This window comes from Mobula birostris, chromosome 14 (genome assembly GCF_030028105.1).
Source record: "Mobula birostris isolate sMobBir1 chromosome 14, sMobBir1.hap1, whole genome shotgun sequence".
In the NCBI taxonomy this organism is placed as follows: Eukaryota; Metazoa; Chordata; class Chondrichthyes; order Myliobatiformes; family Myliobatidae; genus Mobula; species Mobula birostris.
Window position 1 is genome coordinate 22967772 of NC_092383.1, and position 20482 is coordinate 22988253.

The window sequence follows — 20482 nt, forward strand, 5'->3', positions numbered from 1 at the left end:
ACCAAGCAAATTATTTTCATTCCTTTATAAGTCTCTCATGACACACAATTATAACAATTTTGTTTTTCATACAATGTCATTGTAATTCACCCTAAATTATCAATTGTCTGTGTTGCAATTGAAAGCCATCTCACTCATCAGTGTTTATACTTAAAGGAAACAAATTCTTTATGTATTGATGTCAAGATAGCAGCTATGCTAACAATTTCCCAATCGAAGAGATTGAACAAATTAGACAGAGGCATTCCTACTCTTTTGCTGAGTTCAAGTATACAAGGGTATTGACTAAATACTGTATTGCTTCCCATCAATAATCAGGCCTGATTTCTTCAATGGCTTTGAAGGTTGCTTTATAGTTTGTAAAATAATGATTTGTAAACTGGTTTATTTGGAGAGAATAATTGTTCAATCTAAAGCGACTAGAACAAAAGATAAAAACAACAGGAATTCTGCAGATGCTGGAAATTCAAGCAACACACATCAAAGTTGCTGGTGAACGCAGCAGGCCAGGCAGCATCTCTAGGAAGAGGTGTAGTCGACGTTTCAGGCCGAGACCCTTCGTCAGGACTAACTGAAGGAAGACTTAGTAAGAGATTTGAAAGTGGGAGGGGGAGGGGGAGATCCAAAATGATAGGAGAAGACAGGAGGGGCAGGGATGGAGCCAAGAGCTGGACAGGTGATTGGCAAAGGGGATATGAGAGGATCATGGGACAGGAGGTCTGGGGAGAAAGACAAGGGGGGGGGAACCCAGAGAATGGGCAAGGGGTATAGTCAGAGGGACAGAGGGAGAAAAAGAAGAGAGAGAGAAAGAATGTCTGTATATAAATAAATAACAGATGGGGTATGAGGGGGAGGTGGGGCATTAGTGGAAGTTAGAGAAGTCAATGTTCATGCCATCAGGTTGGAGGCTACCCAGATGGAATATAAGGTGTTGTTCCTCCAACCTGAGTGTGGCTTCATCTTTACAGTAGAGGAGGCCGTGGATAGACATGTCAGAATGGGAATGGGATGTGGAATTAAAATGTATGGCCACTGAGAGATCCTGCTTTCTCTGGCGGACAGAGCGTAGGTGTTCAGCAAAGCGGTCTCCCAGTCTGCGTTGGGTCTCACCGATATATAGAAGGCCATGTCGGGAGCACCAGACGCGGTATATCACCCCAGCCGACTACAGGTGAAGTGTCGCCTCACCTGGAAGGACTGTCTGGGGCCCTGAATGATGGTAGGGGAGGAAGTGTAAGGACATGTGTAGCACTTGTTCCGCTTACAAGGATAAGTGCCAGGAGGGAGATAGTGGGGAGGGATGGGGGGGACGAATGGACAAGAGAGTCGCGTAGGGAGCGATCCCTGCGGAAAGCAGGGGGGCACGGAGGGAAAGATGTGCTTAGTGGTGGGATCCCGTTGGAGTTTTTACAAGGATAAGGATAGAACAAAAGATAGCTTGTATTTCCATACTGCCAATAGGAAGCCATGTTCATAGGAATATTGAAATTACAGAATTATACCAGAGTTTCTCTGAGGTACATCAGCTTCTTCCTATACTCCGAAGATGTGTGCATGTGTAGGTTAATTGGCCATGTAAACTTCTCCTTGTGTGCAGAGGAGTGGTAGACTTGGAGAACATTGATTGGAATATGGGGAGAATAGATAACAGGGAAAATTAGTGATCTGGCTTCCTCTTACATCATATGAAATATGGAAATATTTGTTGTCATTACATTGAGACTACAGCAGAATGACAGGTAGAGTTTGCACATTACTATGCTGCACTTGACATGATTGGATAGAATGAACAGGACTGAAATCAGTGTCAGTGCTGTCCACCAATATCTCCCACTTCAGTAACTGAAAGAACATACAAAGTATAAGACCATAAGATATTGGACCAGAATTAGGCTATTTGGCCCATCGAGTCAGTTCCACTGATCCATTTTCCCTCTCAGCTCCAATCTCCTGCTGCTCCCCATATCTCTTCATGCCCTGTTTAATCAAGAACCTATCAACCTCTGCCCTAAATATGCCCAATGACTTGGTCTCCACAGTTGCCAGTAGCAACAAATTCACAGATTCACCACTCTCTGGCTAAAGAAATTCCTCCTTATCTCCATTCTAAAAGGACGCTCTTCTATTCTGAGGCTGTGTCCTCTGGTCTGAGACTCCCCCACCATAGGAAACATCCTCTCCACTTTCACTCAATCAAGGCCTTTCAACATTCGATGTTTCAATGAGGACACCCCTCATTCTTCTGAATTCCAGTGGGTACGGGCCCAGAGTCATCAAACGGTCTTCATATGACAAGGTTTTTAATCCTGGAATGATTTTTGTGAAACTCCTTTGAACCCTCTCCAATCAGTACATCCTTTCATAGATAAGGGGCCCAGAACTACTCACAATACTCCAAATGAGGCCTCAATGGTGCTTTATAAAGCCTCAACATTACATACTTGCTTTTATATTATATTCCTCTCAAAATGAATGCTAACATTGCATTTGCCTTTCTCATCACTGACTCAACCTGAAAATTAACCTTTTATCAATCCTGCACAAGGACTCCCAAGTCCCTTTGCACTTCAGATATTTGAATTTTTTCTCCATTTGAAAAATAGTCTACCCTTTTATTTCTTCTCGACACTGTATTCCATTTGCCACTTCTTTCCCCATTCCCCTAATATGTCTAAGTCCTTCTGTAGCCTCTCTACTAGTCAAAACTACCTGCTCTTCCACCTAACTTCATATCATCTGCAAACATTGCCACAACGCCATCAATTCGATCATCCAAGTCATTGACATATATCTCTATCTCTATTTAACATTTATTTTGAAAAGTAGCAACTGCAACATCATTGTGTATTATTCTATCACTGCCTAGCTTAAATACAAAAGAACTCCAACTTTCACTTGAATTCATCCAGCTCAGTGATAACAAAAAGTTGCCAAATTAGTCCAAGAGACAACCAATATCAGGTGTGTGAAGTTCAAATTCTGAGCTAATGAGGTCATTCCTCTAAAACTCTTTCTTGGGACAATGTTACTTGTTCATCACACTGAGGCATTGCACTTCACCACACACTTTCCTTCTCAATCTGAATGATCAATTATTCACACTGCCACAGCGAATTATGCCAGTTCACATCTTCAATATTCCTAATTGAGAGAAACAACTTCCCTAATTACCACTGTGATTGTCAGGATCCCTCAGTGGGGACTGGATAAATAAAAGATCATTGCCCAGAAAAGTATCCCTGGTCAGTAGCACTCAGTACACATCATAATCAAGGTTACACCTTCTACTCCATTTCCAAAAATCAGGGTGAATTGAAGTCAACGCAGACTTTCTGAGAACATGTGCCAAAGTGGTAATAAAAGAAGCTTTAACGAGGTGGAAGTGTGATGTGGAAGGCAAAACTATATATATATCATTTTTATATATAAAACACTCTTCTGTACTGGCAGGCTATCCTTGTTCTAAAACAGCACTTTGTGATCAGAATGAGGAATCAGTATTAATGCCCAAACCCCTGTTTCAAATCCCAAAGTAATGAAAGTTAGAGAAGTCCAAAATGCATTGACATATGTACTAAATTATAACAAAGTATTACAGTGCACTGACCTCGAATGCTTGTCATACGGCTAAACTAACGATCAGAAGAGAGGGCAGATTCATTCTTTCATAGACCTCACTTAGGCTTAGTGTGACCTTGTGTAACATTTAGGCTTGACACTTTTATTGATTAGATCTAGCAGCTAATGCACTGAGCAGTGCTGTACCTGGTCCCTTCCTGAGGCATTTTTCCTCGACATCTTAATTTAAACTGCATTTGCTAAACCAGTGGCTAAGAACAAAAGAATAGGAGCTAACCAATATGGCTAGTGTGTGACTAACGAAAAGTATATCATCATTTGCTGCAATAATTTCCACCTTCTTGATCCCTTTCATAAATCATAGGGGCTGCTGAACATGATCACTTTATACACGTGCACTACTTACCCCTTCACACCAATTCAGTCTAGGTCTGACAGTATAAATGAGCTTCAGATGGAAAGCTCACCAGAACAGCATATGGAGAGGCTGTAGGTCTGACACCAGGATTAACAGTGCGGAAACTTGCTTACTTTACTGATTGTTCAGCGTGTTTGTTATGCACTTTCTTAGTTTTGCAAAGTGGGAAGTCTCCCTGTGATGAAAGACCTAGGCAAGGGAGGTTGGGACCCAAGTGCTGGAGTATCTGAGACTAGAATTGAGACACGATACGAAACCGAAATGAGGACAAGATTCTAAACCAGACGCTAGATGAGAATCCAGAATGGAGCTGACAATTGAGCTCCAAACTATAGTTCAAGTGCTCTTTAAATATTAAAATCCTGGCCGCTAATTAGTGGAGGGGGCCTGAGTCTTAAAAGGGGCCATGCCAGCTAGCCATATTCCAAAGAGTCCGAGCACTTAAACTCCTGAAGCTGGTGCAGTCAGGTATGCGTCATAACACTCCCACCATCTAATTAGCCCCAGTTGTCTCAGGTCTAGAAAGGTAACTATGTAGTCAAGTTACTTACCAAGGACACAGAGTTTTGAAATTTGAACTCTATTTATGTCCATTAGACAATGTAAGATTCCTAGGGTTAATGGGGAACCTAAATAGACCTGCATTTATGTGGTATCTTGTAATCTTATGATTTTAGAAAGAAATCCACAGCCAACAAATTGCTTTTTATTTGATTACATTCATTATTGTTAGGTGCATAAGGAACAAATAGTTTCACAGTGACAGAGTGCCACCAAGCAAGGCACAACAAATGAAGTTATTTCAACTCAGATGCAGCAAAATGTGAATGATAGAAATGTGAGCAATGCAACGCAAAATGTGGAAACACTCAGCCGTTTAGTCAGCATCTGAGAAGGGACAAACAGCTCCTTAAATTTCTTCAGACTAACTGGACATTACTGTAAAAAGCTCCTGGATTATCACTGTTATTGAAAGGGCAATTGTATAAAAAATATCTGTACCTGCTCATTGTTAAAGTTATTGACAAATGAGGTGAGGCTCAATGTCCCCTAACTTGGAGAAATGAAACAATTGGGCCATAGGACTAAGGATTCCAAAAGTTCCAGGCTAGACCCTGGAGGGCAAATATCATGGCACAGAACCAAATCCAAGAAACAATATACCACCATGTAATACCTTCACCGATGCAAGCAATATCAGCATGAATTTAAACAAATCCATAAGCACATCCCTCACTTAGACAAGTCAAGATAGCTAATGTTGTAATAATTGTCAAAATCAATTCAACATACCCTTGCTACTTAACTCTTTCTTGAATCATAAACCACAGAACCTGAATTATTAGGCATTGGAGAGGGAATCCTGCAGGCACAGAATGAAATTCTACACAAATTCATAAATTACAGTTGAAATTGAGTGATTAAATACTAAATTAGTTTTCAATCACCCATACATCATTTGCTTCCATATCAATCAGTAACTAATCCTGAAGATATTATGTCTGAAGTTTTATTACCAATTCTAATCTCAGAGGCAAGGAGCAAATAGCGATAGGTTCCTAGGGCCACTAAATGCAGCTACAAGACCACTCTTAGTGATTGCTGTCATATTATTTCAAATAATCCATTGAGAAAATTAGTAGTGAGAGGGAAAGAAGGGGCTTGAGGAGAAGTAAGAGTGAGGTGGAGGGAAGGTGAAAAGAGAAAGGCAATAGGGAGGTGACCCAGAAGGATTAAAAAAAAGGGCAGATGGGGTGGAGAAGGGAATGAAAAGTAGAGAGAGAGGAAGAAAGGAAAAGGAATGAAGAAGGAGGAAGGAAGAGGTGGAGATGAAAAAAGGGAGGAAATTCAGCAAGTAACAAGGCAGTAAAAAGAAATTCTGCTGGGAAATGGATGGACAGATGGGTAGTAATGCCAGTGACATGACATTCAGGTAGTCAGGGTGTGGGTGGGAGAATGACCACATAGATGATTGATGAGGATAACAAGTAAGAATATAGAGGTGGTCAATCTAAGGTCGCCAGGAAAAGATAGCACAAGGTAATGGTGGGGAATGCAATTGGGCAAGGTTAATGTAAAAGAGGTCATGAGACAGTTTAGAGTATAGCTTGCAAGGAGGAGCTAAGGCAAGGTATGAAGAGAATTACTGGGCAGCGATTGAGTATTGAGTCGAACCATCTGTTATAAAACAATGAGAATGGTGGAAGAAAGGCAGGATTAAGAACTGGTTTGTGGGATAGAGTGAGGACTAAGGAAGATACAAAGTTCAATGATTAGATCTTTTATCTTGTGGGGTGCTGTTTCCACCTTATTGGTTAAAAAAAGGTAAGGCACCTAACCAGGAAGTGTGATTATCTGTATTCCCTGCAGTGAATACTCCAAACCAGTAATGGTGAACAATATTCAATGCAAGGACTGGTGAAGTGGGAGAAAGATGCACAATGTGATCACTATAAGATAGGACATTGGATTTTCTTCTGTATATAAGTGTACATTCTAATCTCTGCTTAATTATCTGCTTACATTGAGGAATTAGCTGAGATGTCATTTAAAGTTTCAGGTAAGCTGAGATGGAACTTTTACTATATTTTCAAAGGATTCTACAAGTTGACATTAATGTCCTCATCTACAGATTCGATCATTTCTTGATTTCAGAACCATCTTCCATTTGCAACAAACTGTGGACAAATCTTACAGTTTTTTTTTCCTGTTTAATACAGCCAATCCTTCCTTCCTGGTTATCACCGATGCTGAATGTTCCTTCATCAGAGGCCACGCCTTCACCTGCCCAGATCTAAGCATGGAATTCCTTCCCAAAACTTCTTCACTTGTCTATCTCTCTTCCTCCAAGACACCACTTTCATGACCACATCAGATAATAATGCCTTAAAATCTTTCTACATGAGTTGGTGTTAAAACTTGACATGAAGGCACTTCTGATCTTTTACCTAGAATAAAGGCTCAGCTGAAATACAATTTATTACAAAGTTCAGAGATATGATCGCAGAATTATTACAATGGTAACCACAGGCTATACAGCATGGTGGCAGCATCGATACTACATACTTTTCCAGGAATGTTCAGCATAACAGAAGCCTTCTGTAAACAAACTCTCATGAAATGGCACAAACCTTCGTTTTAAAGGCAGTAAATAAAATATTTCACTAGGTGGTGCTTAGAGCTACAAAACAACCAGATTTTTTTTTGTAGCTACATATTGAACTATTTCTCCTTGAAAAGCAATGGAGTACAGCTAATCCGGTCCATAAAACATTCTGTATCCTGATGAGCGCACAACTCCTATATATTAAAATCTTTATTTGGCAGATTGTTATTGCCTGTCCAAGGAGCTTGAGAAATTTTTGCTCCTGGCTTCATATAGACGTTCAATTGGAAGATGAGTTGGGAAATTTTTTTTAATTTTAGCAGGAGAAAGGAAATTTTACGTGTGTCAGTCACATGAACAAAACTACAATTCACTCATTGAATGCAATACAGTAATAGAAATTTACTACTCTTAAGGAGGCCATTCAGCCTTCATGTTTTTGTTAGCTAAAAAACTCGTGTTGAGGCAAATTCCATTTTACAGCACATCAAAAGCTCATCCAGGCACCTCATAAATGTATCAAGAGTTCTTCCCCCGACAATCTTTCAAGCAATGCATTTTACCCCACTTTGGTTGAAGAAATATTTTTTTAATCTCTCTCTAATCCTTCAACTAAGTAGATGAGCCTTTGTTATTGATTTCCCTAATAAAGGAAACACTCTCTCTCTCTATTCACCCAATTTATACCGCTCATAATTTTATAGTAAAATTAAATCTCCGCACTCATCATCCCTCATTGGTCTCACCAGTTACATCTCATGACTAAACATCTCCGGTATTAGAAAGGTCCTCGTACTTTTTCCTTGCACCATCTCTGTGATTAACAACTTTCCTATAATACAGTGATCATAGTAGTTCTCTGCACTTGAGCTATGGCCCACTTCATGTTTTATATTGTTCTACTCTGATCGTCCTGCCATTCTATTCTGTATCATAGTCAGGTTGAATTGAGGCCTTCATCAGTCAGGGTTGACCATGGACATTGCATCCTGGCTGTCCCAAGCATGAGCTGTACAATATGGAGAGCAAGCTATTGCCACATAGCAAGTTCTGCCTCTCCACACGTCTGATGAACCCAAACAAACGGTAGAGACCGATACAGTTTGGCACCAACAGCATCGCAGGTGTTGCTGGTCAGTGTTGTACTCAATGCAGGATTGCCTTAGGAACTCCAGCGCTGGAACTTTTCCTTAGGGTTTACCCCTGAAGTTTTCCCAATCTCTTCGGCAGTTGAATGGGGCATGACTGCGCAAGCGCGTTTAAGTCGGACCGTGAGGCAGTGGGAGTGTTTAAAAGCAAGAAGATTAACGGAGCGGGTGACGTTGTAGCGGGCAACAGAGTAGAGGGAGACAGAGTAGGAAGGCTTTGGCTCCAGAGGCTTCAGCGAGCAGAGGCTGAGGAAGAGCTTCACTCCAAGTGAGGTAAGGCCAGATAAGTTCCTTTAATAAATCTAATCACCTTAAGAGTAGGTAATGGAGGCAGCAGTTAGGGCAGTTGAGTGCTCTGTTTGCAGTAGGTGGGAAGTCAGGGCGAGCACAATTGTCCCTGATGACTACACCTGTAAAAGGTGCATCCAGCTGCAGCTCCTGACAAACCGAGTTAGGGAACTGGAACTGGAGCTGGATGAACTTCGGATCATTCGGGAGGCAGAGGCAGAAATAAACAGGAGTTACAGGGAGGTAGTCACCCCTAAGAGTCAGGAGACAGGTAGCTGGGTGACTGTCAGGAGGGGGAAAGGGAATAGACAGAATGAGCAGAGCACCCCTGTGGCCATTCCCACCAATAATAAGTACATTGTTTTGGATACAGTTGGTGGGAACGACCTACCAGGGACAAGTTGCAGTGGTTGCATCTCTGGCACCAAGATGGGACCCTCAGCTCAGAAGGGAAGGAGGGAAAAGAGGAGAGCAGTACTGATAGGGGATTCGATAGTTAGGGGGACAGGTAAGAGGTTCTGTGGAAGAGATCGAGAATCCTGGATGGTCTGTTACCTCCCTGGTGCCAAGGTCCGCGATATCTCAGATCGAGTTCTCAGTATTCTCAAGAGAGAGGGTGAGCAGCCAGATGTCATGGTCCATGTAGGGACCAATGACATGGGTAGGAAGAGTGAGGAGGTCCTGAAAGGTGAGCTTAGGGTGTTAGGTGCCAAGTCAAAGGACAGGACCTCCAGGATAGCAATCTCAGGATTGCTACCAGTGTCACGTGCAGGTGGGTTTAGAATTAGTAAGATAGCGCAGATCAACCCGTGGGTGAAGACATGGTGCAGGAGGGAGGGCTTCAGATTTATAAATAATTGGGCAGTTTTCCAGGGAAGGTGGGACCTGTTCCAGTGGGACAGTTTACATCTGAACTGGAGGGGGATAAATATTCTTGCAGGTCAGTTTGCTAGAGAGGCTCCAGTGGATTTAAACTAGATGTAAGTGATGTGGGGAACCAGAGTGTAGGAACAGATGTAGGGGAGAAGGAAGAAAAAGAAAATAGTAAAGTTGTTTGGACCATTAGTGATAAAAGGAGAGTAAGAGGTGGAAAATTTCTTAAATGCATTTATTTTAATGCTGGGAGCATTATAAGAAAAGTGGATGAGCTTAAAGCATGGATTGATACCCGGAAGTATGATGTGGTATCTATTAGTGAAACATGGTTACAGGAGGGATGTGATTGGCAACTAAATATTCCTGGATTTAATTGCTTCAGGTGTGATAGAATCAGAGGGACAAGAGGAGTAGGTATTGCATTGCTTGTCAGAGAAAATATTACAGCGGTGCTCTGGCAGGATAGATTAGAGGGCTCGTCTAGGGAGGCTATTTGGGTGGAATTGAGAAATGGGAAAGGTGTAGTAACACTTATGGGGGTGTATTATAGACCACCAAATGGGGAGCAAGAATTGGAGGAGAAAATTTGTAAGGAGATAACAGGTATTTGTAGGGAGCACAAGGTTGCGATTGTAGGAGATTTTAATTTTCCACACATAGACTGGGAAGTCCATACTGTAAAAGAGGTGGATGGTTTGGGGTTTGTAAAATGTGCGCAGGATAGTTTTTTGCAGCAATACATAGAGGTGCCAACTAGAGAAGAGGCAGTGTTGGATCTCCTGTTAGGGAATGAGATAGATCAGGTGACGGAGGTTTGTGTTGGGGAGCACTTCGGGTCTAGTGATCACAACGCCATTAGTTTCAATATAATTATGGAGATGGATAGGTCTGGACCAAGGGTTGAGATTTTTGATTGGAGAAAGGCTAACTTTGAGGAGATGTGAAAGGATTTAGAAGGAGTGGATTGGGACAATTTGTTTTATGGGAAAGATGTAATAGAGAAATGGAGGTCATTTAAAGGTGAAATTTTGAGGGTACAGAATCTTTATGTTCCTGTTAGGTTGAAAGAAAAGGTTAAAAGTTTGATAGATCCAGTGGTTTCAAGGGATATTGGAAACTTGGTTCAGAAAAAGAGAGATATCTACAATAAATATAGGCAACATGGAGTAAATGAGGTGCTCGAGGAATATAAAGAACGTAAAAAGAATCTTAAGACAGAAATTAGAAAAGCTAAAAGAAGATATGTCGTCGCTTTGGCAAGTAAGATGAAAATAAATGCAAATGGTTTCTACAGTTATATTAATAACAAAAGGATAGTGGGGATAAAATTGGTCCCTTAGAGAATCAGAGTGGACAGCTATGTGTGGAACCAAAAGAGATGGGGGAGATTCTGAACGATTTCTTTTCTTCGGTATTCACTAAGGAGAAAGATATTGAATTGTGTAAGTTAAGGGAAACAGGTAGGGAAGTTGTGGAAACTATGATGATTAAAGAAGAGGAAGTACTGGTGCTTCTAAGGAATACAGAAGTGTATAAGTCTCCGGGTCCTGACAGGATATTCCCTAGGACTTTGAGGGAAGTTAGTGTGGAAATAGCAGGGGCTCTGACAGAAATATTTCAAATGTCATTAGAAACGGGGATGGTGCCAGAGGATTGGCATATCGCTCATGTGGTTCCATTTTTTAAAAAAGGTTCTAAGAGTAAACCCAGCAATATCGGCCTGTGAGTTTGACGTCAGTGGTGGGTAAATTGATGGAAAGTATTCTTAGAGATGGTATATATAATTATCTGAATAGACAGGGTCTGATTAGGTACAGTTAACATGGATTTGTGTGTGGAAGGTCATGTTTGACAAATCTTATTGAATTTTTTGAAGAGGTTACTAGGAAAGTTGGCGAGGGTAAAGCGGTGGACGTTGTCTATATGGACTTCAGTAAGGCCTTTGACAAGGTTCCACATGGAAGGTTAGTTAGGAAGGTTCAATCGTTAGGTATTAATATTAAAGTAGTAAAATTGATTCAGCAGTGGCTGGATGGGAGACGCCAGAGAGTAGTGGTGGATAACTGTTTGTCATATTGGAGGCCGGTGACTAGTGGTGTGCCTCAGGGATCTGTACTGGGTCCAATGTTGTTTGTCATATACATTAATGATCTGGCTGATGGGGTGGTAAATTGGACTAGTAAGTATGCAGATGATACTAAGATAGGTGGAGTTGTGGATAATGTGTGGGCACGTGGCCAAGTGGTTAAGGCATTGGACTAGTGACCCGAAGGTCATGAGTTCAAGCCCTAGCCAAGGCAATGTGTTGTGTCCTTAAGCAAGGCACTTAATCACACATTGCTCTGCAACAACACTGGTGCCAAGCTGTATGGGTCCTAATGCCCTTCCCTTGGATAACATTGGTGTCGTGGAGAGGGGAGACTTGCAGCATGGGCAACTGCTGGTCTTCCATACAATCTTGCCCAGGCCTGCACCCTGGAGAGTGAAGACTTTCCAGGTGCAAATCCATGGTCTCGTAAGAATAATGAATAATGAAGAAAGTTTTCAAAGCTTGCAGAGAGACTTAGACCAGTTGGAAGAGTGGGCTGAAAGATGGCAGATGGAGTTTAATGCTGATACACGTGAGGTGCTACATTTTGGTAGGACTAATCAAAATAGGACATACATAGTAAATGGTAGGGCATTGAAGAATGCAGTAGAACAGAGGGATCTAGGAATAATAGTGCATAGATCCTTGAAGGTGGAATCTCATGTGGATAGGGTGGTGAAGAAAGCTTTTGGTATGCTGGCCTTTATAATTCAGAGCATTGAGTATAGGAGTTGGGATGTAATGTTGAAATTGTACAAGGCATTGGTGAGGCCAAATTTGGAGTATTGTGTACAGTTCTTGTCACCAAATTATAGGAAAGATGTCAACAAAATAGAGAGAGTACTGGAAGATTTACTAGAATGTTACCTGGGTTTCATCACCTAAGTTACAGGGAAAGGTTGAACAAGTTGGGTCTTTATTCTTTGGGACGTAGAAGGTTGAAGGGGGACTTGATGGAGGTATTTAAAATTATGAGGGGGATAGATATAATTGATGTGGATAGGCTTTTTCCATTGAGAGTGGGGGAGATTCAAACAAGAGGACATGAGTTGAGAGTTAAAGGCCAAAAGTTTAGGGGTAACATGAGGGGGAACTTCTTTACTCAGAGAGTGGTAGCTGTGTGGAACGAGTTTCCAGCAGAAGTGGTTGAGGTAGGTTCGATGTTATCATTTAAAATTAAATTGGATAGGTATATGGACAGGAAAGAATGGAGGGTTATGGGCTGAGTGCAGGTCGGTGGGACTAGGTGAGAGTAAGAGTTCGGCACGGAATACAAGGGCCAAGATGGCCTGTTTCCATGCTGTAATTGTTATATGGTTATATGAGTAGGTATAGCTGCAAGGCAGTGGAGGTTTGAGACCAGAGTTTTCCTTCTCCTTGGTGAGCTGTCAACTACGGCTGAAAAGCCCCATCTGCCCGAAGCGGCTGGCTTTAAGACAACATTAGCTTGCCTTTGCTCCTTCTCCTGTCAGTCGAAATGGTACTACCGAGCTTAGTAGCTGAGCCACATGTGAAGGCCAGGAGCTGGACTTGGTTGTCAGAGGCTATTTGAGGCGCATGCCATCTTGGTCAAGTAAGTTAAGTATTTCCTATGCCTTTCTTCACCACATTATATACCCGTATGATTATGTTCTAGGATCCCTGGACATGTATTTCATGGCCTTCTGTTGTCAGTGTGCTACTAGTTATTACATAGCCTTTCTTTGTGCTTCCCAAATACATCACTTCACATTTTCCAGACTGAAATCCATTTCCTGTTCTGCTCACAGGATTGATTTATTGACATCATCTTGCTAGCTAGAGCTTTTCTTCCTCATTATCAACCATGTGACCAACCATCTGACAACCATTCTATGGTTTTCAATATACACCAGGGTTGGTCAAAGTTCTCTTGATTTGCATGTGGATCCTTAATGTTTCAGAGCTGCTGAAATTTTGTGGTGGTGTTTGGTGGTCGTACATGGTAACTTCGGTGGAGTTGTCCTTAAGTGTACATTGCATGATACTCCTCAATCCTGGAGGACAAGCCATAAAACAAATCCCACCATTCTCTTCAACCCAAAATCTCTTCTGATTCATGAGTGACTTCCACCAGCTTGCAGGCAACTAGTAGCTCCATTTAAAGAGGTTCAGGCCTAGTTTCAATCACAGTAACTGGACTCATCTGTTCCAGCCACTCACCCCATCAGGGACTGAGGAGACAATGCAGAAACATCATCTAACTTCTGAAATGTTAGCACAACCTGCTGTGAATCCTCCATTGGTCCCAGTGATTTCAAAATGCAATGCCTGTACTTGTTCTCTAGCGCTATCTGTTATAGACCTTTATGTATCTGTGAACCAGGCTGAAAGGTGCACTAACACAAACAAAATGATGCAGAAACTCAGATCAGACAGCATCTATGAAAACGAGTAAACAATCAATGACTCAGTCTGAATCTCTTCTCCAGGTCTGGAGAGGAAGGGGAAAGACGCCAGAATAAAAAGATGGTGGGAGAGGAAGGTGTACAAGCCAGAAGGTGAGAGGTGAAACTAGGTGGGAGGGAAAAGTAAAGGGCAGGAGAAGAAGGAATCTGATAGGGAAGGAGAGTGGACTATTGGAAAAAGGGAAGGAGGGGCACAAAGGGGAGGTGATAGGCATGTAAGGAGAAGAGGTAAGCGGCCAGAGTGGGGAATAGAAGAAGGAAGGGGGAAGGGAAAAGAAAAAAAAAGAGAAAAAAAATTAAATTACCAGAAGGACAAGTCAATGCTCATGCCATCAGTTTGGAGGCTACCTAGGTGGAATATGGGGCCCTGCTCCTCCATCCTGAGAGGGGTTCATCAAGGAGCAAAATTTCAAAATGGGAATGGGGCTAGCAATTAAAATGTTTGGCCACTGGGAATTCCAGTCTTGATGGATGGAGCGAAGGTGCTCGTCAAAGCAGTCCCGCAATTTACGTTGGGTCTCACAAATGTAGAGGAGGCCACATCAGGAGCACCAGATACAATAGATGAGCCCAACAGACACCTTAGGAGAAATGTTGATTCCCCTAAAGGGACTGTTTGGGGCCCTGATTGGAGGTGAGGGAGGAAGTGAATGGGCAGATATAGCATTTCTCACACTTGTAGGGATATGTGCAGGAAGGTGATTGGTGAGGGGGAAGAATAAAACTGGTCTCACAAGTGATGGCACAAACAGTGCATAAATAAACAAATGAAAGCACAAATGATTTAATCACACACCATTTATCTTTGATTCTGTACATATCTCTCCTTTACTCCAGCATGAATTGCAGGTCAGACCCACACCAACCGGTACAAAGAAACAAAGAAGCATCTAATTAACCCATATGCCCTGGTCTCACTCTCTCACAGATAGTTCTTTTATCCTATCCAGTAATCCTGCCACTCTCTCTGCAACTTAAAATGTATTTTATCTTTCTATCCCAATTCTGTGAAAGGGTTTCTGCCCTGAGGCATTAACTTTGTTTCTCTTTCTACAGGTACTACCTGACCTGGTCAGTGTTAACAACGTCTTATGTTTTTATTTCAGATTTCCAGCATCTGGCTTCCAATTATCCCAAGTTCTTCCCTCAGAAAACTTTTCAGAATTCTTTCAAATTCAGAAGAAACTGATATGTCACCAGACAATCCTATACTAAGATATTTCTAAAATTTACATATGTTTATAGTTTGTTAATTGAGATACAGTGTGGAGTATGTCTTTCTGGCCCTTTGAGACACACCACCCAGCAATTCTCGACTCAATCCACACCTAATCATGAGACAATTTACAATGACCAATGAAGCTACCAAACAGTATGCCTTTGGACTGTGGGAGAAAACCAGAGTAAGCCCATGCTGTCATAGGGAGAATATACAAACCCCTTATATAACAGAAACACAAAATTCCTTTAAATAAATCAATCTAAATAGTAGCAATCTCTGGCAATAATCATATAAAAATACACTTTTTGTTTATTCTGAAATATTTTCTTGGAGAAATATGCTTTGGAATAGTTTGGAAAAATAAAATAAACATTATTGCAGAATGGAAAAAAAGATTCATGAAGTTGCATTAAGAGATCACATAGACATGCCTGTCATTTGTCAATGTTGCACATGCTTGGAAAATACAAATTCTGTTCAGAATTCTTTCACATTTTGAATGGGCAGAGAATTGGCATTGCTTGGGGAAGATCTATTATCCCATTGAAGATGGCAAATGTTGCAGAGAATGATGTGTTGGATACAGAGGCTCATGGGGTAATTGGTGAGGACAAGAGGAACTCTATCCCTGTTAAGGCAATGGGAAGAAGGGATGGAGGAGGTGTGGGTGAGGGCAACATCAGTGATGGTGATAGGTATACCAACTGTCAGTGATGAACAAAAAGAGGAACACATAAATGGACAGCACTGAACAGAGACTCAAGTAAGAGTTGAAGGATAAGGTGTCTAGCCAGACAGATTAGGGTCTGCTAGTTTTTTTTCTATATAAGTAGCAAAAGGCCAATAGTGGAATATATTTAGCACATAATCAGCTTTGGTATGAGTGAGTGAAAAATGTTTCTTCATGAAGGTATGTACTATTTTATAATAACAGCAACATTATGCATACAGTAATTTTGGACATAGAAAGTTAACATTTGATCCTAAAAGGGCAACATCGCAGAACAGGATTATGTAAAATTGGCATTTAAATAGACTAATACAATATCTTAATATAATTTTCATGAGGGATTTTCTGAAAAATTGGTAAATGGTTTGCTCCTCACAACTTGTAGAGTGAAGCACCTTCAACGGTGTAACTGTTGTCATAGTATTGGCATGTGCATTACTCATGGATAACCCCATGAACTGAGATGTGTAGATGGCAATATTCTGGCCAAGAGCTATGGCGACCATCTGGAATCCTGCTACAATGATAGATGAAGGTGCTAAGCAATAATCAGAGCTTCATTCACCATTCAAATCTCACTTAAACCTCATGCAACAATGCATTACATTTTCCTGTTTATAAGAACTTACTGAACAGTATTAGGAGTTGGCCACATGGCCTCCAGATGAAACCTGTCTGCAATTGAGTGAAATCATATCCAATCCCACACTTCCAATCCACTTCCTTGCATGATTCTCATATACCCCAATTTCCTTGGTTCCTCTTTGTGTTTAGCAGACTTTAAAATGAGCATCTTTCATAGACATCCAAAATTCTAATCAGCTCACTAAAGCCAAAAATAAAGTTGGTGAAGAGTATTATATCGCACCTTGTGGAAGAGCAGAGATTTGCTAAAAACAATTCTGGCTGATAACTACACACTTACTTCACCTCCCTTTGAGTCTGCAGTTGTTTTCCCAAGTAGAAGTGAGAAATATGAAGCATTTGTCATCACTGCACTTGCATGTTCTGGGCCAATCACATCACAAAGAATACTTCATATGGATTTAATAAATCAATCTAAATAGAAAAAATTTCTGGCAATAAACATACTTTTCATGAACTATAAAAATATATTTATTTTTCTTCGTTTAATCTGAAAAATTTATTGGTGCAATATGCTTTGGAATAGCTTGAAAACTAAAAATAACATTGCAGAATGGAAAAAAAGATTCATGAAGTTGTATTAAAGAGATCACGCAGACATATCTACAGACATCCTACCCTGCAAAAACTCATTTCAGGAAGGTAGCACTCCCGCCCCCCCCACAACCCCATAACACCACCCCGCACCCCCCTCCCGTCGACCTCCAAGGGTGTATATAATGCTTTGCTTACTGATTTTGTTTAATCTGTAAACCAAGTTGGGTATATACAGCAAATGTGACATTAAAATATGTACTTATATTATATTATATTATCACGTTTATTCTATTACAACTTTAAGCAAGTCTACAGGGAGTTTGGCCTCATCACGTAGGAAATCAATAGCGTAGCTCCTTGGCAGCTAGCCAGCTAGTTTAAATCAGGGGTCCCCAACCTTTTTGCACTGCGGACCGGTTTAATATTGACAATATTCTTGTGGACCGACCAACCCAGGGGTGGCGGGAGGGGGTGGGTGTTAAACGTGACTGGAATATAGGTGATAAGTCAACTATAAGTCACTTGTAAGTGGCTAATACACTCAATTTCATTTCTAAAGGGGTTTATCTAACGAATTTAATATTAAACACACAGCACATATTTTCCTCGCATGAATGTAGTGATAAGTCAATTACAACAGTGGTCCCAAACCTCCGGGCCGCGAAGAATGTAGCAGTACAGCGGTAGCCAGAAGGCACCCAGCACATCTTTAAGAAAAAAGCTGAAATAAACAAGCTAATTGATTAGGTGCCGCCTGGCACGTAAATGTCGGCCCAGATCAGAGGTGACACAATCAGCAATCGCCTCTGATCTGGGCCGACATTTATGTGCCGGGCGGCACCTAATTAATTAGCTTGTTTATTTCAGCTTTTTTCTTAAAGGTGTACTGGGTGCATTCTGGCCACCGCTGTATTCTTCGCGGCCCGGAGGTTGGGGACCACTGAATTATAAGTCACTTATAAGTCAATAGCATCATAACATTTTAAGTAACGTTTGGATATTAAACACACAGCACATATTTTCTTTCGTATGAACATAAAAAATCATTGCAACACACTAATACCGCTGAATCAGCAGGAGCTCTGGGCTTGTTTTCCTGCAACAAGACAGTCCTATCGAGAGGTGATGGGAGACAGCGATACTCGAAGGAGGTTCCGTATGTCCAGTCTATTCCGCAATTTAGTTTTCGTTGCGTTCATTGCAGAAAAATCAGCTTCGCAGAAATATGTTGGAAATGGAAGCAACGTTTTCAGTGCTTTCGTGTCTAGCTCAGGATATTCAGCCTTAACTTTGACCCAGAATGCCGACAGAAATGTTATGTCAAACATACTTTTCAGTGCACCGTCATTTGCAAGCTCAAGGAGTTGATCTTTTACCCGCGCTGACATGGATGATTCACCGGGGACGTTCACAAATGTGTCACGGACCCATTCCTTTGCACGTCTTGAGTCACTGATGACCTCGCGTGTGTTAAAATTCAACAGTGTGTGACAGGGAATGAGGAAAGGTGCAGCTGACTCCTTTGAATCATATTGTTTCCTCTCGACCCCGTGGTTGGGGACTACTCTTAGCACGAAGAGAGACCAATCAGAATGCTCGCTCTCTCTCTCAAAAAAATCTGTTTCTGGGATATTGTATATAATTCCGGGAGTCAGGGAGCCACAATCGATATGCAGGAGACTCCCGGAACTTCCGGGAGAGGTGGGATGTCTGTATCTATCATTTGTCAATGTTGCACATGCTTGAAAAATGCTAATTCTGCTCAAAATTCTTATACATTTTGAATGGGCAGAGAACTGGCATCGGCTGGGGATAGAATATCATCCAGAACACTGGAAGCATTTTCTCTTCTACATCAAACTGTATCATGGAGTTTTGATTATACATTTGATGCACATTATAAGCAAATGAAAATCTGGTTGAATCTCTCTTCCTAAACTGTTTCACCGGAATCTTATCTGCCCTCTGAGCGCACTGTAAGAGTTGACTAGGGTTCAACTGCCACTGACCATTTCAAATACAAAAAAGTGGCCATTTCTATAGAGATCAGCTTAGACAGTGAGTTTTATGCATCTTTATGCTTGCACCATGCCAATGTTTCACATAATATCATTGCAGTCAGACACAGAAGGAATTAGCTATACATCAGTGCAGTGTGTGTTATGACCTGCAACTATACCATTCTAACAATGATAAGAAAAAGTGAGACTTCAAATGAGCCAGCTTCAAACTAAAATAATGGTGAAATACTGTGATTTTAAAATCCTCAGCTTTGTTTCATCAAATTCCCAATGGGCTCATCAGTTCCATCACTATGTATCTCCTCCAGGCCTACCTTCCTTTGAGATTTCTGCCCTCCTCCATTTCTGGCCATTTCCATATTTGTGTTTTTCATGGCTGTATCACAAGCAGCAGCATCTCTAGACGCCTTGGCCCTAAGCCCTGGAATTCCCTCTTTAACCCTCTTTACCTTGTTATCACTTTCCCTCCCTTAAGATGATGGTAAAATTTATTACACCAAGCCATCGATCAATGCATAATAAGATCATCGATCTTATTATATGGTTCAATATCAAAAGGTTTTTACTGGTGTTCCTATGAAGGACATTTGGAACATTTTACAACTTAAGAGATGCCATATAAATTCAAATTGTTGCTGTTAAACAACGATCGAGGGTCTCTGGCTTAGGATAGGAATATCAATGTGCATTTGGGAAAAGACAGCCTGCATTAGTTTTCTCTGTAGGGCAATACCAACACTGCCAACTCCAAATAAATGTCAATAGCCCACTGTGTATTACCCGGCTGAAAAATGCACAGGAAATTAATAATTGATCGTAAATAAAGATTCAATGAGAGATTTTGCAAAGTGTGTAATAGTGTTTGGGAGTCATTTGCATACCAGTCTCAATGTCCCAGACATAAACTGCTCCATCTTTGCATCCGACGATCAGGAGGTCTTCTGCTGGGCGCCATTTTATTAGGCTCACAGGGGAGAGATGTTTCCTTGCATGCATCAGGCAAGCTCGACACTGAAGGCTCAGCAACGCCACAGAGTTATCATTTGCTACACAGCAAATAGTCTGGCGCATCTCAGGCTAATGGAGGAAAACGGGTGGCATGTTTAGTTCTTCATTAAAGGCAACTCAACAAACATTTTTACTTCACATTAAATTATTAAAGCATCCGTTAGTCTTACGAGACCATGGATCTGCGTCTGGAAAGTACTTACTCTCCAGGGCACAGGCCTGGGCAAGGTTGTACGGAAGACCGGCAGTTGCCCATGCTGCAAGTCTCCCCTCTCCACGACACCGATGTTGTCCAAGGGAAGGGCAAGGGCCGATACAGCTTGGCACTAGTGTCATCGCAGAGCACTGTGTGGTTAAGTGCCTTGCTCAAGGACACAACACGCTGCTTC

The 20482-nt window shown here is 41.4% G+C and overlaps 1 protein-coding gene across 7 annotated transcripts in view; it reads right to left on the minus strand.

Moving 5' to 3' along the window:
- LOC140209773 (WD repeat-containing protein 72-like) overlaps positions 1-20482 on the minus strand; it is a 360805-nt gene that overhangs the window by 248258 nt on the left and 92065 nt on the right. For all 7 annotated transcript variants that reach the window (XM_072278224.1, XM_072278225.1, XM_072278229.1 and 4 more), the window contains exon 13: positions 19967-20162. In XM_072278224.1, coding sequence (XP_072134325.1) covers positions 19967-20162 — 196 coding nt within the window. The remainder of the gene's footprint in view (positions 1-19966; positions 20163-20482) is intronic.